Below are 26322 nucleotides of genomic sequence, written 5' to 3'. Positions count from 1 at the left end.
TAAGAAAGCAAAGGCCAGGAATCAGTTTCAGTGTCAAAGGGGAGCAAATGTGTCACAATCCATGGCTGATTCACATCACTTTGAAGGCAGTGCACTCCTTGAAAAACCACGTCTGTTTTCCAGATGGGCCCCCTAAGGTGTTGCGCAATTCAACTTTGTACAGACAAGCATTGGCCTAATATAAAGTTATACAGAGAAGATTGTAGCTTTTGAATCCTGAGAGCTAGTGCTGAGTATTGATGAAAAGTTATTTTTATGACCTACCTTGTCCATTACGAATAGACTCTATCTAGAGGACTTTTTTTTTGCTTCCTACCACCCTGCTCTTCTCATTAGCTCTTCTTTATGAGGCTGAACTGAAATCAGTGAACATATTTCATATCTAGATCTTTATTTTCTTCACACTTTAGTTTTCATTAGGCCTAAAGTGTCTGTAGTTTATTTTTCTATTTGCAAGTATTTAATGCCTCTAAGCTGTGTATTAGAATGCAAATACATACTCATGTGAAACCTTTGGCCTTATGAAGTGAATACACACAACATCCTGCAAGCACATGGCAATGCCACCACTGCAGCCATGCCCACCAATGCCTGCTGTCTTTGGGAACTCCAGCAGCCAGTACATCCTCCCTGAGACTCAGCTATTGCTGCAGGCTAACAGCCCCTCCACTTCTTATCATTCCAACATGGCACTCCTAAATTATTTGTGTGGGAGTTAACAAAGTACAGCATCCCTAAATGCACATCTTAACTACACAGAAAAATGGGAAGGGACATGCAAATAAAGGAAATGCGAATTCCACTAAAAACAAGAGTTTTGAAAAAAACATCAGCAATGTCTTTAAAGTTGCACACCTGAAGGCTACAATAAACTTCCTGTGAAATCACAAGAAACTAGGTTCTCACCCTAGGATAGAATGAAGAAAGGGTATATAATGCACTGCACAGAATGTGGATATGCTGAGTGAACTATCAGGTATGCCCACCAGCACAGCGTGTAAAGGCAGCTGCTCCATCTGCACAAGATCTCTTCCCTCTATCAAGTTTCCACTTCAGCTGAAATGTCAGAAATTGTTGTCTAGGGAGAAAAAAAGCAGAATGTGCACCAAAGATGAAAGGCATCCAGGCATAAGCACATTGAGATGCCACTGTGGAGTCAAAAAAAGGAAAAAGGATTGGCTGATTTACATTAGAAAAAGAGGTATGTTTGCAAAGCCAGCATGCTTTCATATTTAAAGATGTAACACACATCAATAGCCTGTGATTACCTCACTCTGAATTACTGTATCCTATCATGGCTGCAGCAAGGGAGAAAAGACATTCTTGATTTCTCAGTATTAGAAAGGGAACTACAGCATAAATTTGCATGTTGCCTTTCCATCTACATGCAGTTCTGTGCAGTGTTAAAATTGCAGTTTAGGGACTATCTTCACAGTTTTGAAATCATATTTAGCAGAACACTTAAATATATTTACACTAAATGGAAAAATGGGATAGTGGTGGCAGCCTGAACTCCAAACTGAAAATCTGTATTTGACGGAATAAAAACCATATAAAAACAGTCTGTAGCTATTATTTGCCCAGTTCCCTCAAGAGAGGTAAAATGATTTATTCCTGTTGATGATTAGCCATGTGGTCCTGCTAACAGTGAGTTTTTATCTTCATCAGTGTCCAAGATGAGTATTTTCCTCCTCTCATTAGAAGTATTTGTATTTCTGTATTTCCAACAGTTCTTGAATGTTCATAAATGGGGGAGGGAGGGGGGAGACCAGTACAATGAAAGGTCATTTAGCTAAAAATTTCCAATATTTGGGGTTGGAAACGGTCTTGAACAGGGCAAGGCCCTTCATTCCAATGGGCTGTATCACAGTCCTTCATCATTGTTAATGCCATATGACAGCACCATTCCAAATTAGTGTTGGACTCCAAGCATTTTTTCCATTATTTTATGGAGCTGAAAATCTTTTCCAAGTGTGCTCACTGCTACCAATTTTACCTTGACATGCTGGATTTACATCCACAGGTACATCAGGAAGATGGAAAGACCAGATCCCCACGCTCGCCCTTCATTCCCCTACTTTCAGAACCTGGCAGCACCATAGGGTGGTGGGATGAGGGCAAAGTAGTTTGGCTTTAGTGCAACTACTCTGAAGCCTTTAGCATTGATCTGAACGAGAATTCCCAGCAAACAAGACCTCTGAAAAGGTCTAGCATGAGTCAAGGCTGGCAGCACATTCTCATCTCTCCTTCATCACAAAGTAGCAATTAGTCTCTTCCACTCTATAGCTGAGACCAACTTCTCTGTTCTCTTTGCCAGTAGAGGTTCTTGGCATTTCTTAAGGGCACTTAAAATTTCTCACAGCAGCTGTATTCCACCTGAGAGCTCCCTGTTTGAGTTGGGAGGCTGCTATGCAAAGGTCAGTTATTTTCAGCTCTTCTTTCCAATTCATTTGAAAAGGCAGCCTGATAACTGATGAGCCCTTTAGGTTCTTTGCAGGTAATGTCCTTCCACAGTCCAGTACTTTCACAAAAACATGATTAAAATGCAGCTGGTTTTCTCTTTAAGGCTCTGGTAGATTGTTAGCCCTATGTTAAGTCTGAAATTAAAAGAAAAAATCTGATTTTTATTCATAGTTATTTAAATGTTCCGTTTCTTTCCAGTAGCTTTGCTACCCTCACACTGCATGTAATCAATACTGCAGTTGGTCATTCCCTGTTTGAGCTCTCTCTTGGTCCACATAGCACTACTTGCACAGGTGAATTCTCCTGTTCTGTTGATGCTTTTTCTTACAAAATCACTGTTCAGCTTCTCATTTTTGAGAATATTTGTTTTAACATCCATGATTTCTGTCCTTGTCTAACCAGCTACTTTTGTTAGCTTAGCCTCATACTTTTTGGACATGTTTTTGTAGCGATGTTTGCATTATTCAGTCAATAATAATGCCACAGCACATAAAGATGTTTGCTAGTATCACCTTGAGCTGTTTTGCTCCTTAGTTTTTCAACTTAGAGAATGTTTTGCACATCTGTATACAGCCATGAAAATCTGACTTGGTAAGGCTGAAAGTTGTTCTGCAAGATCCTCTTGTACTTATACTCTGTCAAAGCCTTTGGAAACCAAGGAAGTAAGAGAAGCCTGTTCCTTTACAGACTCCTCTGTGATTGCTAAGACATATCATGACCATCAGAAGCACTGAGCCTGTTCCTGGTTTTGCATCCAGCGTCCCTTTACTTCTCTGAAGCCTCACCATCTTCCCAGGTCAGATTCAGGAAAATCACTCTGTCAGAGCAGTCAAATAGAGTTCCAACGTTTTCCTTATTGAGGAAAAATCTCTTTTTCCCACGCTTCATCACAGAACTCCCTCAGTGTCATTAAACTGGTGCTGTCAGGTGCTGTCAGTTTTTTTGATGTGATTTCACAAATTTTCATCTCCCTTGAGTTTTTGAGCCTCTTGCACCTTGTGTCAATGCCAGGCTCATGGCTTCCAGCTTTTACTACTGATTGGCATGAGGGCTATCCGGAGCAAAGATTTCTTTGGAGTGATCCACACATCTGATTTCCCTTCTGTATTAGCTATGAATAATTTTTCTTCTTTTCTCTTTGTTTGGCCCATTTCCCCCATTTCTCTCCTGCTAAAATGCTTCGTCTTTTCCCATTATAGCAGTAGCATCTCCTCTTTATCTATTTTTCATCTTTTTCTGTCTTTCCCTACAAAACTTTTCACTAGTGGTTTAGCTTCTGCTACTCCTTCTGTACCTTCTTCAAAATTTTTTGTTCTTATCGTTTTGGAGTTCTTCCTTCTCTTGGCAAAGGGCTACATTTTCTGCATGTGACTTTCTCCAGTTATGACTCCTGCAGTTTAATACCATTGCTGCTGAGCTGATCTCAGAGCTGCTGAGTCATTTTCACCTGTGTTTGACAAAGCCTCAAATGAATTCCTCAGCATTGATCTGAGCTTTGTCACAGTATCTTTTTGCCATTCCATTTTGTTCTTTCGGCCAATTCTGACTACTGCTTGAAGTCACTACTTTGCTATTACTTTTACAGGTTGGCAATGGTCAGATTGGTCAGTGGTACCAGAAATTTGGACCAACTGTGTTTTGAATGAACAAGCTGAATTTTGTTTTGCCACCTATCAAATGCGCAAGTCTACAAGAGTATCCACAAGGTTTTAAAAAAGAGACATGAAATCTAACTGAATGACTCTTTGCCAAGAGAGCAAAAGATTTTCTGATTTAGACTCCTGCCTCACTTCACAGTCTGTGGTGCATTACTAAAGAAGCAGTGAGTGATCCTTCCTGATCTGTCCTCCAAGTTTCCAACAATAAAATTATGGCCTTGTGGCACCAGATATTTCACCAAAACCACTGTGTTTAAACACCCTAGAAATATAAAAACATATACAGAAATATAGAAATATCCTCCATGATTCCTTCCTGTTTGAATTGCTTTATACTTTGGGATCTATGATATTCTTTGCCAATGAGTGACATAAAGCAATTAAAAGTGGTGTAATGCAACTACTTCATCTTTTGAAAACATTTGAGAGATCTCTTGAACATTTGAGAGACCCCTTGATCCCTAATCCCTCTAGTGATACCATAAAAGGAACCATGAATATATATATAAATATGTTCACACATCCACATCTCTCTGCTGTACATGATTTTATACCATATTTCCTGTCCTGTCTTTTCCTCTGTCATCCCTTGGTTACCTAAAAATAGTGCAGCTCACCTAGTCCTTTGAGACCATAATTTTTAAGAGCTTTTGGTGGCAGACCTTGGAAGAAGTACTCTCATATCCATAATCCCCCTCATGCTTATAATCCCCATTCACAGAGCTACAAATACATTTGTAGGGCATCACTTTCTCACAAAAGTGCACTTCCCACACTTGCCCACGGACCCAGTAGTTCTATTATTATTACTGTTACTCTGAATCTGCAGGTGTGTAAGTTGGACCTACTGGTCTTTAGTTCTTGTCACTATTATGGGGAGTCTTCATAAATACAGATGTCACATTTCCTATCTTCCATTGCTCCTCTACTGCTATTAATGTAAACTTATTACACAGTAAATAGTTCAGCAGTTTTCTAGACAGACATCTGAAGAGGATTCTTTAGAGGAACCTTAGTGAGTTCTAGAAGAAGAGACTCAAAACTTCAGAGACCTGTAAAAGTTCCTCCAAAAAGAAGCCTGGCTTTTAAAAGCCAGTCATCTGGCTTGCTATAGGCTTTGCCTGTTTATTACCATTCATTAACCATCAATATCTGAGTGGGAACTCACAAGCTGCTATTTACCAGGTTTTCTGTAGAGTCTTATTATTATGGCCTAGGTCAGTAATAAAGATCATGCCAAAATGAAATTTGTATCATCACGTTTTGTTAGTAACACTTTGGCAGTAATTGTCCAGGTCTCTGTTCTCATCCATTCTCCATTCTCTGCCACGCTCTGTGGCAGTGCAGCACTCTATCTTTTACCCATGGTTGGTGCTTCAGTAACTGCCTTGGATCTCACGTATATTCCGCACTGTTGACAAAACTAGGCCGATGGCAACGTTCCATTTTAAGTACTGGTCATAAGAAGTGCAACCAGTATGATCTGAATAGCTGAGGTATTTCTTCACTTCCCTAAAATACTTAGGATCTGCATCTGCTCTTACTGATATGTTGATTTCTTAAGACAAAACAATGTCTTGTCACTTCCATCATAAGCTAAAGGATGCTTATAGACCTTTATCATTCTTTCTGTGAATTATTATACTCACAATATCACTGCCAAGGTGCCTGGGGTGTTTCTTCCCAAGTGCTTTCTGTTGGCAGACCTTAACTTTTCAGGACCTTAGCTTTTTGAAGGTAGTAATTATCAGGAGTAATTACCCCCATGAAGTACAAGCATTGAGAAGTCCTGTGCAGTCACTTTTACTAAAGAGGTTACCTGATCCCATTTGCATTCTGATTTTACTGATCAACAGCCGAATCAAAATGCCACATATCTACTCTTCATTCCTTTCAGCACTGAAAGGGCTTTAATTTAATATCTTTTATTCTCAACCCCCACCTTCTGCTCCCTTAAACACTTGGAAGTTTGCTTCTCGATATAGTAGCAGTACACCGTTCTTTCTGTTAAAATGTTGCATTAAAAACTATTTTTGCAACCATTTGAATATTGTAGTGCTACACGTGGGAGAGAATCCAAAGAAATGCTCTTCTCTGACACCCACACAGCACAATGGAAATGAGCAGTTTAACACAGCAACTTTAATCACAGACATATATACTAACCTAATTGTGGTTTGCTTCACTAACAGTTGGAAATTCTCAAAAAGGCAGATATTTTGAATATACTTCAATATGTGTTCTTTCATTTTCATGATTTTACCTCCTTGCCAGAGAGTACACACTAAGCTACCAGTTTTCTTTCTTCACTCCCAATTTCTGTCATTTCCCAATGTAACCAGCAGTTTCTCATGCAAATACTCATTTTTCTCAACAAGTTTGCCCTCCATACAACTTCTCATTTCATGGTAAACACACAAGATCTTTTTCATGCTGTACCAGCAAGATAAAGAACACGAAAGGAATAGCCAAGAAAAACTCAACTGAATGACATGAAAAGCAATGAAAAATCTATCAGTTTCTATTCCTTGAAAACATCAATCAAAATGGAAAGGTTTGTTAATCACCATATTATTTTTTTTGTCTCATGTTTCCTTCCCTTTTCCTTGTGAGGTACACATTTAGAGAAAAGTCAACTTTCTTGTAAGGTACCAAAATTGTAAATGAATCCATCTCTGGTCAACTGAATGAACTGCAATGTCTCAAAGGCATCATTTTTCTTTCTAGGAAAAAGAATGCTTTGTTTTATGTCTGGTTCTCACTCATTCATATGTCATGATTTCTAATGGTAAGAGGGAATATGGAAAAAATACCAAACTTTTTCTTTATGACTGAAAAGCACTTCAGAAACAATGAAAGATGTGTATCTGCCTCCTTAGTATTGCTTTGGTATGAAAGATTCAGATTCCATGTGTTTGTTTACTCGGAGAAATGACTAATCATCACAAACGTAAAAATGTGCTTTTCATGACTAGCAGGTTTTGCGAAACACAAGATTTTTGTGTTATGTCTGATAAAGATATATCTTTTTACTGTAGCAGATATCTATATCAGAACTTATGCAAATGTACAAGTGCAAGAGTGTACACAGTTTTACACGTGTCTGATCTCAACCTATTTGTGAGAAAACATAAAAATTTCCTATAAAACAACCAATATTTCAGTGTGTAAAAAAGAAGCTGTCCAGCTTGCAATAGCTGCATATCACCTTGCAGGTCTAGAAATAGTTTTCACTCACAAGAAATGCTTCTGTCATTATGTTGTCTATGACACTAAAAGTGAGTAACATTACCATATTAAAACCTCACAAAATCAGAATAAAGTTCTTCTGCTAAGTTAATGTCAAGCAACTAAACAGATGCCTACAATAAACTTTTCATAACAAAAAACTTTATGAATACAATTAAGTCTGTAATTTGACTCATTTAAGGCAACATCATTAAATACAAAGACACTGTCAGAAACAGAAGAAGAAAAAAAAGGAATGTTATTGCTCGTTCTGTGATTTCCTGGCAGGATATTAAAGTCTTTCAAAATGAGCCATGCATCTGTAACACAGACACTGCAGGATCAGGAAGACTGGCGGATCAAGTGTTCCAAAAACCAAAATGGAAATACTTATCTGGTTATAGAATGTGGATGAAGCTATTAATTTCAATAATGTAGCATACTGTGTGCACACCTACGTCTCCCAAATGTAGGTAGTGAATATATGCCAGCTTCAGTTAATTTCTTTTTAGTAAATTTGAAGTTTCAGAGAATACTCTGCTTTTACTGAGGCAACAGTGAGATTCCAAGAGATGTTACCAGATTTTCAGTGAGGTGAAAGTTGTTAGCTTAGTATATAAATGCTGCGTCAGCAATTTACAGACATTCCTTAATATACTCATGCTTTAGCGAAAAAAATAATAATCTTTAACCATAGAATCACATTTAAACTCTCTAGGAACTAGAATTATTCAGAAAAAATTCTCTTTGCCGTAATTATTTTCCAGTTAGTCTCTCAAATAGATTGAAACCAAACATCATTTCCAATAGTGGCAAAATAGAGACCTTCAAGATCCCCAGTTTCTAAAATCCCCATGTCCCCCTAGATACGTGCATTATCGGTCTGATTTTCCAAAATTACTTTGAACATAATAGTTTCCTTGATTTTGCTGAACATCTATAAGTATAAGCATATTTCATTGGAAGAGACAAATTACTCAGCTTTTTTTTTTTTTTCCTCTAAAACTATATCAACAATTTAGGAAAACATTCCTGTTTTGGAAATCCCATCCTCCCCTTGTGCTGAGCTCCTAGCCTGAGAAACTGACTCTCCAAATGGGAAGTTATACATCTGAGATAAATGATTGTGTACCACACAGTGAGCAGGAACATCAAAGTAAAACACGCGGGTTTACCTTTGCCTTGCGGAAGTGGTAGACCACCAGCATGCTTACGAAATCCAGCAGCATACAGAGCGTTTGGAAGGAGATGATAGCCAGCCGTAAATACTTGTCCTCTTGTGCATAGCAGGGAGTATCATCTGTGCAGAAAGAACATCCTTCTCTGCAGGGTAGGCAGGTGTAGACTTCCTCCGACAATTCACCACCAGAAAAGCGATTCTCTGCATCCTTTCCTGAAAGTATCAGAAGAGCAAGGGGAGACACCTTCAGTTGTACAGGATGTCCCCATCAGCACCAGTTCTCTGCTGGGCTTCCTCTCCCTCCCCTTCTCTCTCTTTAGGTTACAAGATAGCTTGGCCAGTGCTGCTTTTCTCACTGAACCATCCTTTATAACATTCAGAAAACACAGACCCATCTAGACATGAGGGAATGTGAACTTTAACATTAAACATCAAATGTTTTCCTGTTATATTTAAAGTGGGCTAAATCTGCACGGGAAATTCTACAAAGAAGGATTTTGAATGGGGAAAAAATTACATTAAATATTTGGGAATAAGGAAAGGATTTTACATAGACACATGAAGGGCAGACCCATTAACAACCTAATGTTCATAGTACAAACTCTGATCCTATTTCAGATTGTCCCTCAGTTTTATAAACATGCTATCTAGTGAATTAATGAGCTTCAAATTAGATAAAACCCCTCTTAATTAACATTTGTTCAACAGGCTGTTGCATGATTGCACTACTCTATCCCCAAAGCAAAACCAGTGCACTCAGACTAAGTATAATTTTCCATTGTTCACACAAGGACACCAGGAAGAAAACCTATTGGAAAGTTAATATTTTGTCTAGGAAAATCGATGACTCTTGAACTGACATCTCATCCATCAAAGTGAACCCATCAACAGTGCACACAGGATTCCTAATTCTTCTGATCCATGACACTGGCCCATAAACCCCTCTAAGGCTGCTTGCCCTACAGGCCATGAATAGAGTTAAAAGGTAAAAGAGAAAGGGGGCAAAAAAAAAAAAAGAATATTGTTAAATAAAAGGAAAAAAAGGATTTGTTGAAAATGTTTATTATAGGCAAGACAACCTTAGGAACTCACAGAAACAAGAGAATGTGGCTAAAGCCAAATCAACGGTGTGTTAAAATGTGTGATAACTGCTCTCACTTTTCACAATTCTAGAGAATTTCTTCAATTTCTTTGATCAAAACTCTCCTTCTCTGTCAGTGAAAGTAGTAAATCATGCATTGTTGAGTCCTTCAAGAGACAGCCTATTCCACCTATGCTGCACATGCACATAGCCTTATTCAACTCTCTTCAGACTTTTAGTTTGAAACAATTGAAGGGAAGGTTATCTATACAGGAAATTACCTCTTGCTTTCTCAAATCTATGTCCAAATGCACATGAGCATACATCTGCTGCCAGGAAAAGCCTGGGAAATGGACACATACTCAGGTCTGTTTATCTGGCTTGTTGTTCCAGCAGCCCCATGCTCCTTGTCTTCAGTGTAGGATGCCTCGCTTCCACATCCCATAGTGAGCAGAGAACAGGATGGTGTTTCTCATGAAAATCATTAATTCCTCCTTGGAGCTTTTCTTAAACAAAGATGTTGGAAACCTGAATATACCATAGTGCTGACTCATGTTGGAAGTCAGATTTTTAGATACAAGGAGTGAGCAAGAAAAGATCTTGCGCTTTTTTGACCCAGACGGTGTGAGACAGGAATGGAAATCTTGGAAAATAATGATGCTTGGGCATACCAAGCAGATGGAGAACCTCTAAGGTACATTAAGCTTGAAGATACCCTAGGACTGGAATTCCTCTTCAGAGCACACACCCATGGACCTCAGCCCTTTATCATTCCAAGAGCTTTAACAGAAACCACCTTCTCCAAATCTAACATTAAATCCCTGCTTTCTTAATTACAGCTAGAGCAACAGACTCATACTGTCCTCTGTCAGAGACAGAAGTCATAGCCTTCCATCTCCATATCCAAACCAAGAGTGCATTCCCTACTGTCCAAGTTTTCCACTTCATTTCCTCAACATTTAAGCTCATGTCAACCTGATTTTTCACCATGTATCTGTTCCTTTATCTCTTCTATAGTTGTCCTTCAATTGGCCCATCTCTTTTAAACCTCACATTTCTGAGCCCCATGAGCCATTCATTAATATATTTTTATTGTGTCAACTAAATAAATTATTTGCAGTATAAAAACTTACACACTGAAAAAAATAGTTTAAAACCCACAGTTATGAGACTACTTGTCACAAATATATGAATATGGCTGGATAATTTTTCATGATCCTGAACTTGATGCAATCACTTTATTTCTGAAATGTTCAACCTTGAAAGTTATTGCAAATACATTATATTCCATTTCATCAAGCAGCTTCTTATCTGAATCATATGTGGGAGTTTCTTCATGTGGATGCTCATCACATACTACAGGGCTAACAGCCAATAAACAGTTGCATGTTGAAGTAAGTATCCCATGGATATGACTTCATAATTTTGTTTAGATGTGTCTGGCATCACGTTTAGAGGCTGCCCGGGGAGGTGGTGGAGTGACCGTCCCTGGAGGAGTTTAAGGAAAGACTGGACATGGCACTCGTTGCCATGGTCTATTCCATGGCAGTGTTTGGTCATAGGGTGGACTCAATGATCTCAGAGGTCTTTTCCAACCTACTGGATTCTGTGTTCCTGTGTGATTCCTCCTTATACCAAATAAAAGAATGATCAAAAAAAAATGATCTATTTGAGATTTTCTACAATGTGATAAGGAACAATTAAAAATTCCCTTTTTTTTTTTCCTTTTTCTTTTTTTTTTTTCCTTGACAAAAAGAAAGTATTTTTTTCAGACCCTCTAAAATAAATTCTTGGGAAAGAACTGTTCATTGTATATACCACTGACAGGGATCTTGTCCGCCCACACCCTTGCCCTGACTACATGTCTCAGGGCACAGCTGCTCAACGCATAGTTGAACATTTCTGCCCTTTTTGTCTGGTCCTGTCCTCTCACCAAAGCCAATGTACCATCAATTCAAAACACAGACAGTCCAAGCCAAGCCTGGAGTGCCTCTAACAGCACTGCTAGATGTTTCATTGTGCCTTCTCCTATCTCAGCAGTTCTTTGGGATTACACATCTCCTGCAGTGAATAAAAACAGTTTTTCCACCTCAAAAGATGACAAAAGATTCTAGACACTGATAAGGTAGATGGACAAGAAGTCATTTCTGCTCTGTGTAAGGCAGCAGCAGTTTTAGCACTGTCACAAATGAGATGGAAGCAAACACTGTGCTGCAGGAGTTAAAACTGAAAATGAGGAAGGTGTAAAAAAATACCATTCTAAAGGAAAGAACAGAAAAAAATGCAGCAAACCAAAAAATAAAAAGGATAAAAAAGAAGGAGAAAAGAGCAAAGCAAAGTAGGTGGAATGTAGGAATAGAGACACAAACTAACATGAAGTATAATAAAATAAAAAAAGCTTAAATGTTTCATCTATTTCCAGTCTACCATATTTTTTTCTTAGCTCTTCTCTCTTCTATCCCAGCCTTATTTTTCTGTGTGATTGGCCCATCTGTTTCTGAAATGTTCTCCTGAGGGCAACTCTTCATCAGCTGTGGTTCTCCTAAGGACACTTTGCCACGCAAGGGATGCCTCAGCAGCTGCGACATTGCCAGCTGAGATCTTCCTGCAAAGTAAGAATGGCACCACAGACTGCTGAGAGCCAGGGCAGGGATTGCTTTGTCCCTAACCAAATCATCCTGCACTCCAGTCAGAACTCAGCACAGGAACACAGAGAGCACAGTGCATGCTGAGCACTGAGCAGAACAAAAGACTGATTCTGCTCTTGTTCTATAATTTAGTAAATTAGGAACACTCCAGTCACATCAGCAATGTTGCAGTAACTTAGTGAGAATATACCTGGACCTCTTGGCACCAAAACCTGGTCATCAGCCATGGTCATAAGCCTCACCCCAGAAAGGGATCACTGAAGTCAGTGACAACCTTCCTATGTGCAAAGATCTGCACATGTGAGTTCTGTTGAAGAAGCAAAGCCAAAGGGCAGGTGTAAAAAATAGGAATTCCTGTTGAACTGGAAACCCCTCTTGGAAATTTTTATGTGATCATGGCAATGTTAGAGACGGCAAAGTCCCATACTCAGACAAAAGAGCCACTGCTGGTGCAAGCAGAGCAGGTTTCACATCCAAACAGCAAGAGCTGAGAATTTCTGCAATATATAGATGATGCATTGCTAAAGAGCAAACTTCAAGGTTGAACAAAGCACCATTGTTCTGCTAAGGATTTTCCAGTGCAAACCTGATTACCCCAGGAGGCAGAGAACAGAAGTGCTTTGGAGAAGGGTGTTACAGGAATGTTAAAATGTAAGTAGTCATCAGTTAGTCTATTTTACCTACGCTAATAGTGCTACCTAAAAATAAGCCATTAGGAGAAAGTGCACAATCATGTACTCAAGCACTTACAGGTTAATACAACCTGTGTACATGAAATGTGGTTTTTTCTAAAATCAATTTCCAACCTCAAAACACACCCTGGAAGTATGGTAATAACTTTGTGCCCTTCTAGTACCCAAGGTCCTCATTAACACATGTAGAAAAAATAGAAAGGTTTTACATATTTTGGCACCATCAGTTCTGAAGAACTTGGGAGGGAAATGCCATCCTGCCTGGCTTCTTTTTCAGTAAGAGAACAGCCTGAATTCCAGCTGTGCTCCTGTCCCACAGTCTTTGGGAACCTGCAACACATGCAGCCTCTCTGGGAACAGCAACACCATGCTGCTTTAAGATAGAAAAGCAACTGATTTGCAGAATCTTTCCTACACAAGACACTATTTATGTCACGTTGCAGGTTCCCAAAGAGTCTTCCAGTAAACTCTGTAGAGTATTCAATGTCTGTGCAAAGCCATATCATACAGCCATCTTTCAGACTCAAACCAAAGCATTTATCTGGGCCTAAAGCAGAACCTTTCCCCCACTCAAAAGCTGGACACTTCGGACACAATGCGCAACTGTAGTTAACCATGTTTTGCTGCAGTGCAGAATCCCAGTATCATTGAGAAATGCTCCCACGTCAAGACACAATACAATCCAATTTTTCAATCGAGCGGAGTACAAAACTGGTCAATTTTCCTATCTATCTTCTTTCTTATATCTTGAGACCTGCAAATCTTTGCTGCCTCCTTATTTTTTCCCACTAGGAATATTTTCTAAATGATTAACATTCCTATTCAGTTTCATCTCTTTTATCATCAGATTTCACCAACCTAGCTCCACAAAGAGATCTTCAGGTCAGACAGCTTCTGTCAAAACTGCTTGCAGAATTCGTGTTTAGAGTTCCTATGTTAACATAATTTTGAACCACCAGATACATACTACAGCCATTTTAGCCATGTTAGTTTTTTCCTCTTTTCTTTTTACGGAATGCAGCTGTGTGACAGGGCCAAGTTTCCTTTGAATCACAGACTTTCCTCATTACTTTAGTCATTTCCAGTCTCACTGTTCACTTTTTGAAATCATCTATAGAACTTGGCAGATGGAGCTTCATCTGGATGAATTTAAAAAGTTCTTCATTACTGTTCCAAAACTCAAGTTACCTCACAGCAACAAAGGCTCAAATCAAACTGGCCTCCCACATGCTACAATATCAGCATATACGAACTTTCTTGAGACATATTTCACTTTATCAGGTGCTAAATAGCCATTTTAAGGTAACTATATGGACTCTTCATTCTACAGCAAATGGAGAAAAAAAATGGAGGTATTACTTTTTCCACCTAAAGACAAATCACCCTCCAGAGGAGTCATGCTCTTCATGCTGACTGCAGTTGAAACCTAGGTGACTAATACATACCAAGCATATATATTTTGCACAACTGATATGAAATAAAATTGATCTCATCCCTAATGATCACTGTTGTTATGATCTCTAGCCACATTTCTGCATGTGTTCTAGAGCATTTGGTATGACAAAAATCAAAAGTTTTTCTTTATATGCTCTCTCAAGGAATTAAATCCTAATTCCACCAGAAGTCACTGCACTTCAGGAAGAACCAAACATCTTCCTTACTCTAGCAAAAGGTTCACACAGCCCAGAGAAACAGCACTCTCACAAGGCTGCCTTCTGCAACACTTTACAATATGAAAAGGGAAAACAGTCAGCAGATAAACTGTTGAACAAACTGTGCTATTTATTCTACAAATATATATAGAAAACATTATATACCCTATATATATATTTATGTATTTTTTTACTTATATATATGCACACATTAAGTGTTGATTAGTACTAGAGGTATTTCTCTAGGGGAACAGAAACAGCTATTTGCACACAAGGCAGGAGATAATGCACACAGTCCTGGACCAGGCTCTGTGAAAGTTACTCGTTGCCATTCCCTGGATATCTCACACAAACTGATCTCACAGTGAGAGCTGATGACATGAACCTCTGGTGAAAAGATGGCGCAAAGAAGCTGGGCATGATATGAACCTGAAAGTAGGAGGCAGAGAAGGATACCCTGTTACACTTCCAAGCAGTAGCTTTGCACCTGTGACTGCAGCATGAGCTCTACCAGTACAGCTGTAACAATTTCAGCACAAAATCCGTACAGAGACTTGGTCATAGGATGACAGTAACAGACACCAGCTTTGGGCATGCAGTTTGTCTGTCTTCCCTGCTGAGCATCAGCCAAGTTCTGTTTCTCCTGTTGTGGGCAACTCAGTCTAAGAGCCATACAATGTGTGTCCTGGGCATGTGCAGGATGTATGTCATCCATACATCCAGCCCAACAGACTCCCAGGCTTGAACCACCTCTATTACCTCATCAGTACATAATAGAGTTCGGATGCTCCTTTGAATTCTCCTTTGCAAATGAAGTAAAATGAAAACAATTAAAGCCTGCACAAAGCCAGAGGCTAGGGCATTCTCATTTCCTCTGGCTAAACAGAAAATGAGTAGATTAATTTTCAGAATACTTGTGCATGAGCACAGATGCCAGAAATCTCTATTTCCCCTTAGCAAGACTTCTTTTCATGTTTTTTAATTTATTTACAAATCAAATATTCTTCAAGTGGGTATGTTTTACAGGATTCTCAAGAGTATCGTGAATGACAAACCAAAGGGCTAGAACTCCTTAAGTGATTATATAATCCAAGAGTTGCAAACCACTGGGATTTTACTGTATAACCCTGATGAGGATAAAAAGCAGCCCTGCATTATTAATGCTAGCTCTCTTTTTTTTTTTTTAACTCAAGCAAAGGCACTTACTCTGAAAGCTGTTCACTGAGAAGATGTTGGGATGATAGAATCCAGCCTTGCAAATACATTTGTAGGCTCCAAGCACAAATCCAAGGCCTTTAATTGGCATGCACTGTGAGAAAGGAAAAAAAAAAAAGTCATGCAGATAATCATACAACTGGATACTCAGAAGTACATTCAAGCATAAAAACATTACAAGATGCTCTGCGCAGACTTCTAAGAACAAATAGGCACTCCTTCCAGACTGACAGTACTTTCTCAGCAGCTTTTCCCATAGTCATATGTCACTCCAGGTTTTTTGCCTTGTTGTTCATCTCCAACAAAGAGCAAAGACAGCTATAATCAAGCCTGTCCCACTGATAAACTGACCAAGTGACAAATTTGACTCTTGCACATTTGATCTAGACAGGACATCAGACAGTTGTGGTTTTTCCTGAGGGGTTTCCAGAACTTTTTCCCAGCCCAGCAGGTGGGTTTCAGACAGCTGGAGCTCACACTACATGAGGAAGACCATGAACACCTGCAACCAAGCCCCAACCTCCTGCTGGCAGCACATGCCAGTGCCCCTGCAGCCACAGCAAAGTGGAGATAGTCCAGCTAAGAGAAAGACAACAACTGGTTACAGAAAACGGCTGCAGACATAAATCTGACCTGGGTGAAAGAGAGAAAACCTACACCAAGAGGAGCCCCATACTTTTAAAATCTCTGGTAATTTTTCAAGGTAGCAATGTGTGAAACAAGTTTTGTTTAAACTCAGCTTCATGCTTGCTTAGTTTTGACATCAGGTCAGCCACAGCAAATTTATTACCATGACAGAACATCTACTGTCAGACCATTTCTGTACATCAAATAGACTTTGCCTAGTACAGAGGGAAGAAACAGTCCAGCAACATAAAGGTAGAAACACTTGTAAAATGATGATTCCCAGTACCGTTTATTTCACTTCATCAGATGAAAGTAGACTACTATACTAGCTGCCTTTCCCATGAGTACAGGTGTATCTATAGTGTAGGTGTACCATGAATATGAACTAGACACCAGCAGCTCCTCAGTGACCAACTGAATGACTTAACTAAAACAGCCTCTGTCCTCTCACCTCCATATTTTTTACTTGTTTGTGACTGTCTGTGACTCTAGGATATGCTTCAATATCTAACTGCCTGTGACTGGGAGGAAGATGCAGAGGACAGAGTTCAGCAAAAAATACCTGAGCACAAAAAAATCAAATGTACACCAAGAGAGGACAGTCTGCACTGTAGACACTTGAGAAAAACTCAGGAAAAAAAAGTTAAGAGTCTCGTATTATCTCAAATTTCAGCTTTTTGACATAATTCTGCCTGATGTTAGGAGAGCCACTTTGCTTTTCTTTGCCTCAGTTCCCCAGATAGCATCATCTCTTCTTGCACTCTTTGCCAATCTGATGGCAGTGCAGGCAGTGCAGGCAGTGCAGGCCGGCAGGCACTATTGGAAAACAACTAGTAAGTATGAAACCGGTGTGCAAGAACACTGAAAATTCATTCAGCCTTTGTACAGACATGAAAGAAAAAAAAAAAAAGGAAAGAGAAGGCCCAAACCTATTTTTTTTTTTTCACCCTTTATCTTCACCCTGCAGAAATGTGACTGTTGACAGGGTGGGGGACGGGAGAAATTGAAGTGGGATGAGTGTATGTGCAAGTCCAATGACAGCCAAACCTCTTTAACCAAGCACAAAAAGGTAGTTAAAGTAGTAAAAAGACTTTTTCAGAGAAAAATTCTCATCACCTTTCTGGCTTCTTGCTCTGTAAGATGAAGATACATGCTGCTGTAGAGACTGCATTTTTTTTTGAAGGAAAGGAAGAAGCAGCTCCTACTGTTTTGTGTGAACACTGCAGCACCCCTAGTACTGCATTCATAATCCTTTGCCACTGAACAAATCCATAGAGTCATAGAATTGTTCATATCAAATATGCTGAAGGTTCATGAATCTGTTCTGCATTAAAACAAATGCTTTACCAATGATCCTTTCACAAACATCCAATATTCACACCAAATAAACGCCTGTAACTTTTATTGTCACTGAGCAGTCTAGAACTTGAAAATGGACAAAATACTTCAAATGCTATTATCTTTCATTGGTCTAGGACATTATCCTTGTTTCCAGATGTTGGCAGCTGTAATACAGCTTAAAAACCATCAGTCAAATTGTTTCTTGCAGTCCACATAATCCCAAGCAAAAGTGTAATAGAGATCAGAATATCATGTTGAAAGGTGGGATGCAGAGAAGGAGAGAAAGAAGCCTAGATCCCTTTAGATGCAATTTCAAACTCTGAAATTCCACTGTGCTCAACATTGCATGCAAACAGAACTATTTACAGTCTCAGTTTTTTAAAGAAATTGCAGCATCTAGGCAGGAAAAAACACTAAATACCATGAAGCCAAAAATGGGAAAAATACTTTCTCAGGAAAGAAAAAATTTCATTCTTTTTACAAAAGATTTAACGGATAATGTTTTATTAAGCAATGGTGGTAAATATTATGGTGAAAAGGGTAATAAATAAACTGTTTTCTGCTATACAAAAGGAGTTTAGCAAACGCAGTCCAGATTTGTTTGTAATGTTTATTTACAGATAAAGGCTTTTCCTGTAGGTGAATCTGTAGGTGAATATACACAATACATAGCAGGCACAAGTAAGCAGCTTTTGTCCTTGCCCTGACAAGTGGCACCTGTTTCCAGTGGCCCCAGTGGCAGACTATGAGCCCAAGCCCTGCAGAGCTGTACTAGCTCAGCCCACAGAACTGGCCATGGGCTTCAGACCCTCAGGAGCACAGGAACTCAGTGATGCAAAACACGCTGTGTAGACACAGCCAGTAAAATATTAATCTGCTGCTAAATTACATAAGATTTGATCCATATAGAATTTAGCATTGAATAAAAGCAGATGTGTGAAAAATATCTGCTTCCACATAAGCAAAAAAGAGGCAAGCATAAAACTGACCTGGTTTCAAATTTCATTGTAAATATGAAAGCAAAGCTCTGGGAATAAACCCACCATATTCCTGAGTATTTTTGCCTCATCAGTAGTCATCAGCTTTTTTAAAACCATACTTTATTCAATTCATAAAAGCAGCTACCTTAGGTAGCTCCATTTAGGCTTGTATCACACCTCCTATGTGCCAGCAGCCAGTGTTGAGGCAAACAGTGAAAGATGCAGGTGGCTATTGAATGATCCTTCACCCATATGGCCTTCAGGACATCACACTCCTAAATGGAATTGGTATCGCTTTAACTTCCAGTCATTAGTTCTTATAGATGGCTTGGTTACAATTAAGATCAACTTTATCATCATGTTTTCTAAAGAGAGAGTAATAGATGTCTGTAGAATTCACACAGTGCATTTATTCCACTTGTCTCTTCCCTGGTATTATATTTTTAGCTTTACAGCAGTAGTATAATGTAATGACTCCCAAGCTTTATATAGTAAGCTTTAAATCATATGTTCAGCTCAAAAAAAAATTAGATATTCCATGAATATTTATCTTGAAATTATAAATTAATAGCTCTTGAACCAACACAAGATTCTAACACATTTAAACACAACATCTAAACCAGTTTTTTAAAAGTATGTATTGGTTTAATTTTATGCTGCGTGTTGTAAAACCTAATGCAATAAAGATTATCTCTGTTGGAAAGAAAATAAACCCTTCAAATAACCTGTGCAATTGCTTTGGAAGTCTGAGCCAAAGCCCTTCATCAGATGTGATTAGCCAGAAACCAAGTGACAAAGTATTCAGCAGACACACAAAGCAAGTGAGACATCCAGAAGGGGAGAACAGGGCAAAAACAAACTAGTAGTTTAAGAGAAAGCATGTGACATCGTGTCCCACATGTAATTTAGAGACTCAGAGATAAAGCACTAAACAAATCCATCTTTTGGCATTCTGGAGCAGAGGGGGTAAAACCAGTAATTTTAGAGTTTAGGAGAAAAAAAATAAAGAAAAAAAGAAAAAAGACTAAAAATGCAGCCAGCCTTGAGTTGGGTATTTCAAGTTTCTCTAAAGAGCAGCTTTCAAAATCTATATTTCCACATGCATACAGCAGTGAGAATGTCTCCCTTTTCTAAAGTCAACTCCTTGTTCAAAGGACATAGTAAGAGCAATGTCAGGATAGATAAAGCTTAACAAAGATATTACAAGTCAGCCCATGTTTCTTTGCTTTGGTTAGGGGCAGCACATAAGGGATTCCTAGAAAATGCAATGTGTAGAGTAATTTTGTGCCTGGCACACAATAGCAGCTGGAGCAGGTTGGTGGCCTGCAAGACCCCAGGAGGATTTTTCTGATCCTGTTTACCACTCAAGTCAAGCACACTCACTCATTAAAAAAAAAACCAAAACAAAAAAAAACACCACCAACAACAAAACAAAAAACAAACAAAATAAAAGGAAACAACAACAAAAAAGAAGATAAAAGCCAAAGTCTCCTTGCCTAAGTCAGTGACAGCTCTGTCATTGACAAGGCTTTACCCACTGCATTTTCTCACTTCATTTACCCTTCAAGACCAGAGTGTTGTGTTACACTGTGTTTGCAGCCCCACAAGCGAGCAGTGAGCACATCCATGCATCCATGAACCTTGTGCATCACCTCGGAGGCCCTGCTTGCCTCCAGACAGCTTAGGAGACAGCCAGCTTGCCAACCACACTACTCATTAACCTTTCTTTTCAAATACAACATTTTGTTTCAAAGAGACAGGACAGGGCTGGACACTCCATACTTTTACTGCAGGGTTGCTTAGGCCCCTGTAGCTCTTCTCCTCCTTTCTGAGTGCATTGGTGGAGTTAAATTATTTTTTATATTCAAATTAAAAATGTGTTTTCCAACAACAAGAGACTTAGAATAACATTGAGTTGTTTAAAGCACAGCAAGAGTCAGTCAAAGCACAGCAAGAGCTGATCTGATTCAGCTTAGAGCAAAGGTAGCTGTCAGGACAATATTTGTCTTTATAGCTTGATGCTTTGCTAAAAATTCTTCAGTGCTTTCAAATTTGATTTTTCATTATTTTGGTCTTGTTAAGCATGGGATGAGAGTAAGCAGTGATGGAAAGGAGCCTCAGCTCATTCACACAAATAATGATAAATGACACATGACTACTGACAAACCATAAGCAGAAAAGTTAATGTCATTCCCTGAATGTAAGGGACATTTAGTGTTTAACATCTAATTAACCTCTTTTGAAATGTGACTCAGTTTGGTGATCAGGCTGTATGTTTGAGGACACACAGGATTGATTCCCTTCTGGTTCTCATCTCCTTCACTTCAAAGATGATGATGTTATCAGCCCATTGGTGAACAAAAACTACAAACATGCAAGTACTACTGAAAAAAAAATAATGGTGGAAGTGGAGTACTTTGCAAAGAAATGAAGAGAGGAGATCAGAAATATGTACAAATCATAGTACCTTCTTGGAAGATGGTGAAAGAGGAAAAAGTTTAATTGAGCAGTGTTTAAAAGCAGGTTACTTGGGGGCCATGGTGGGGATAAGGAGCAGAAAACTCATTGACAGCTGCTGTCATACACATGGAGAACCTGTGGTCAGCTTACAAATTAAGCTTCCCACAAGATCCTTTACAGACAGATCAAAGTACAACAATTACAGCAATTTTCAGAGGATGGGTAGCTCGGACACTCATAGGTTCTCAGCAATGACATTTTTAAAGACAGATTTTTCATTACTGCTGAAAATATCTGTGCAATCTACAATCAGACTACTTTAAAAATAAAATTCTCTTTATTTGATAGTCTGGAATTGACATTGATAACCTGAATATCACTTTAGAACACATCAAACTTCACTTCTGGTTAACATACTAAACAATAAAATTACAATTTCTCCTCTCCTAGAAAACTGCACTGCAATTACAGGGGAATCTGTTAACAGACACCAAAGGGACTTAGAATTTTATAACCATTAAATAATGCAGTGTAATTAATTCAAAGGCACTTTCTCAGGGCCAGATATCCTTGGCTTTGAAGATAAGACATTTTTCATCATTAGCACAGGTTAAACTTCATTTAGAGCAAGGTTTAGTTCACTTCCTCAGTATCTTAACTAAGAGAGAATTCTCTTCATGCTGTCTCTCTAACACTTTCTTCCTATCACTAGGGTAACTGCAGGCTCTAAACACGGGCAATACTGGAAAAATCAAACATCGGTAGAAGACCTTCCAGAAGGTGTAAAACAATATGCCAAAACACACAGAGGTCCCTCACCTCTGGATGCCTGGTTCTGCCAGCTACTTCTGCATTCATCTGTAGCTTGGCAGCAACTGTTGCAAAGTTTGCCTGGAAGATGAGCCACACAGTGAGACAGGGGATTAAGAAAGCTTGCCAAAATCTGCAAGAATGTGACTCATTTCCGAAACCATTTGGGGAGGGGGCGGGGAGGAAAGCTGCATCTATTTCTGATCCCTACAAAAGATGCAGCGTTTTAAGAAACACAGAACCCCTCAGCTTTGTATTACTTATCAATGTCCATTTTTTAACCAAATTTCAGTTGGCCCACCTCTGCCAATAAATGCAATTAATGGCCCTATGACAATGTAATCTAGTTCCATTCTGAAATCCATTTTGCACATTTATAAACTTTATTAAAAATATTTATTTACAATACTAAAAACAGTCTTTCACATTTTCTTATAAAGGCCAATAGAAACTATTAGAATAGCCAATCCAACCCAGTAACTTCATCAAGACAATTGTGGTGCTTAAGCAAAAAAAACTCAATTAGAATAGGAAACAGTAACAGGGGTGCACGGGAATTCCACAGCTCATCTCACAGAAGGGCTCTGCCAAACATCCAGGAGACTGCACCATTCTTTGGAAAGAGTCTGACTGCTGAAGTGCTTCCAGCATGGACAGCCTGCTGGCCCTGCTAGCTGGAAAGGGAAAAAATTTTCTATGGTTCATCCAAAAGCTAACAAATAGCTGCTATAATCAGTAGGTAATTTAGATGCATAATTCAAAGAGGGGAATAAAATGGTGGAAAACAGTGCATGATATCTTAATAAGTTAACGTGGACAACATTGCTAAACCAACATTTTCTAGCCAGTAGATATATCTGTCATTTCTATTGCATTTCCTAGCAACCATTCATGTAATTACTTCTTTATTCCCAAAACATGATTTTTAGGCTGATTCAACACACTAGCAACCATAACCACATTGAAAAGATCTGCAACAGTTTGCGTCTGTTTTCCCAATTCAATCACTCTTTGGACTTCGTGCCTGGTTTCAGACAGTGCAAGGGGGTCAGAAACTTGCTAAGCTCCCACAAGCTTCATGAAAATAACATCCTGGTAGAGAAGATACACCCTCTGAGTGTCCCTTCTGAGGGAGACACTACACCACAAGGACATACCTTTTATTAGACACCAGAAAATGCTCTTTGAGCATGCCACAGTCACAAGGAATGCTTTAGCTGGCACTGGTGCCATCTTAGACATCAGTGAACAGCATAATATCCTCATAGACAAACTCAGGAAGTGTGGACTGGATGAGTGAACAGAGAGGTGGATTGAGAACGGGCTGAATGGCAGGTCTCAGAGGGTCATAATCAGTGGCACAGGGTCTAGTTGGAGGCCTGTCCCTAGTGGGGTCCCCCGAGCCCAGTATTATTTAGTTTATTCATCGAGGCTTGGATGAAGGGGCAGAGGCCTCCTCAGCAAGTTCACTGTCAACACAAAGCTGGGAGGAGTGGCTGATACCCCAGAGAGCTGTGCAGCCCTTCAGAGAGACCTTGACAGGCTGGAGAGATGGACAGAGAGGAACTGTCTGAAATTCAGCAGGGGCAAGTCCTCAAGAATCATCTGGACACAATCCTGTGCCACGTGCTCTAGGAGAACCAGGCTCGAGCACGGAGTTTGGATCAGATAACTCACTGTGGTCCCCTCCAATCTGACCCATTCTGTGATCTATGATAAGAAAATATATTAGGAAACCAGGCTACAATAACCTGACGTTCCCACTCCTTGGTATTCAGCCCATCTTTAGGACTTGTTGCCTATTTTTCCAGAGCTTTTGACTACTCAAGACTGACAGGAGTCTTGAGTTGAGTCCAACTGTGTGAAGTTGAATAAATGATGTTCCTACTTACAAAATTAATTCTTACTGAAATTCTACTTGAGGATTTCGTGTGCAACATGGTTGAGAAGACAGCTACATAAAGGCTCGGATTTTGATATATTTGGTCAATTTTACAGCATTTTTTCCCTTTTATATTGGTGTCACATTAGACAGAAATTGAAGGAAAATACCCACCTCACTACTACGTGAATGAAGACATGGCATCTTCTACCACAAAACATGGTCTGACATAATCAATTACACAAGTCATTCTGTCTATTGGGTGGTCACTGGTAAAACTAAACTCTCAGATATGTTCTGTCCATCAGCAGCATGCATTTTAAAAGCATATTTCTTTAATTCAAGACAATCAAGTCCTGCAGCAGAGTGCACTCTCTGTCCACAACTTGGTCAATATCCTTGCATTAATTTTGGTTCATTCTGGACTGTAGCCTCTACAGTTTGACCATGTGTCAACTCACCAGGAAAGTTAATCTTAGTTACAAGATACTGTCAGAATTTGAGTTTTTCTACTTGTCAAGCATATTTCCATGTTCAGACACAAGTCTCCCATCCTCAGAGTTGGAATGTCCCCCAGAACTGAAGTTCAGAGCACAGTTTCTGGGTTTAACCACGATCTGAGCTCTGTTAAATTACAGATTCTTCTTGATTGCTTTCAATCCCTCAGTGAGAAGAAGCACCATATTGTTGCTGTCAGAAAAAAATCCTCCCCAAATCCCACTACTTGACAGCAACAACTTCACACTGATCTCCACAGCCTGGAGCTGCACACTCACTCATTACGAGGCACAAGTCTCACAGAGGTGCTGCATGTCCCATTAGCACCATGAAAACAGAGCACCCACCATTTGCCAGCTATTTGATAGCTCATTCCACCTCTTCTTCAGCACTAGGCAAGCACAAGAGTTTTTAAAAATGCTTTGGGCAAGACAGTTAAACTTTTGGGTAACAAATCAGAAACAAAATGTTATAACAATCTAATATGAAACAGCAATATACTTGATAAATTAATACCTGTCTACTTGCTTACTGCTTCTCATCCAGGACACCTCAGAGATCATCCAGGAGAACACACCATGAAATCCTGCTTTTTGCTCTGAACACTTGTTTTTTCCTGCAACCTTTATCAGATTTGCTGAAAAATGCCCTGAATAGTAACTGTTCCATAGGCATGTCCTCACTTCTAGGTCTAAGGCTAGCCAGAGGGTTGGTGATCAAGCCCAATATATGAAGCCACCATGTTCTAGACAGACATCTTGAAAATAGTTCCTCTATTCTTCTGCTTCACTTATTTCAAATCTAGATTGTTACTTTTTTCCAAAGCCAATGTAGCTTTGATGACTCATACCTCACTCCTCCATTGCCTTCTGGAGCTGGAGGGTTTGGCCATGAATGTAAATTTCTTAGAAGTTCCATTCTAAATGGCTGCTTTTGATATTTAATGATGCTTCTCTCTGCCCATCATTATTTTTCCTTCAGGTTTGCACTTACTCCAACAAGGCTATTCCTGTGCCCTGGTGATTAAAAGACACTTTTCCTTGTTCTGCTCGACTGCCATTTCCTGCCCAAGCTGAGCTCCTTAGGAGGCTACAGCCAGCCTCCATTTAACATTAGGAAAGCCACACACTATAAAGCTGTTCTTTGAAGGTCACAGTGTAACATGAGCTTTGATACAGTAAAGAGCATTCAGACTAAGAGTAAGGTTTGTGTCCAGGTATCTATAGGAATGCAAATATTCCCTTGTCCTGTCTCCAACAGGGAGACCCTGTGTTACAGGGTCCTCTCACACCCACAGAAATTCTAAGTGGGTGGGACTCTGCTGGAGCACATCACCCACGCTTAACTGGTCCCAGAGCCCTGCAGGGGCTGTGGGACAGTGGTATACCAGGGAATCCACAGAACCGTCCAGACTCGTAAGTGTGCCAAGGTGGCTTAAAATCTTGGTAGCAGCCCTCCTCTGTTGTGAGATCTTTAAGCAGGGCAGCTTTCTTCCTGTATAAATATGAAGTACAGGTTCCTGCATTGTGAGGGCTCTAACCAGGACAGCTTTCTTCTTGTATAAATCTATAGTATAACTAACCTTACCACAGAAGTGCAGCCACAGTTAATCAGCCTTCTGAGATGTATAACGCTACACATTCCGAAATGGTGAAGTTCAAATGTAAGCTGGAAGGATGAAATTTACTTTTGGTTCAATTTGTTCAGTACTCTGCTTTCCCTTGGTTCAGCAATGCCTTGTTTTTGAGCCAAGGTCCCAACCTTGGGACAGATTGCCCACTTCCAAAATGAGTTCCCTGCTAACCCAAACAGCAGATGGCCACACCACATAGATACATGATGATGCTCCGGCTTGCAGCGTGAAGCTACAGCAAAGCATCAAACAGTCTTTGGAAACAGAAACTTTG

At 39.5% G+C, this 26322-nt stretch overlaps 1 protein-coding gene across 2 annotated transcripts in view; it reads right to left on the bottom strand.

The window, feature by feature from the left end:
* Nucleotides 1–26322, bottom strand: part of GPR158 (G protein-coupled receptor 158) — a 193727-nt gene that overhangs the window by 93149 nt on the left and 74256 nt on the right. For both annotated transcript variants that reach the window (XM_042043253.1, XM_042043254.1), the window contains exons 3-4: nt 15809–15911; nt 8525–8742 (exon numbers count right to left, since the gene is read on the bottom strand). In XM_042043253.1, the coding sequence (XP_041899187.1) occupies nt 8525–8742; nt 15809–15911 (321 nt within the window). The remainder of the gene's footprint in view (nt 1–8524; nt 8743–15808; nt 15912–26322) is intronic.

Source organism: Corvus kubaryi, unplaced genomic scaffold (assembly GCF_017639235.1).
Source record: "Corvus kubaryi isolate FWS band 111438036 unplaced genomic scaffold, C.kubaryi_AGA036_p1.0 37398, whole genome shotgun sequence".
Taxonomy (NCBI): domain Eukaryota; kingdom Metazoa; phylum Chordata; class Aves; order Passeriformes; family Corvidae; genus Corvus; species Corvus kubaryi.
Note: the sequence above shows the minus strand (reverse complement) of the source record. Positions and strands in the feature narration are given on the sequence as shown.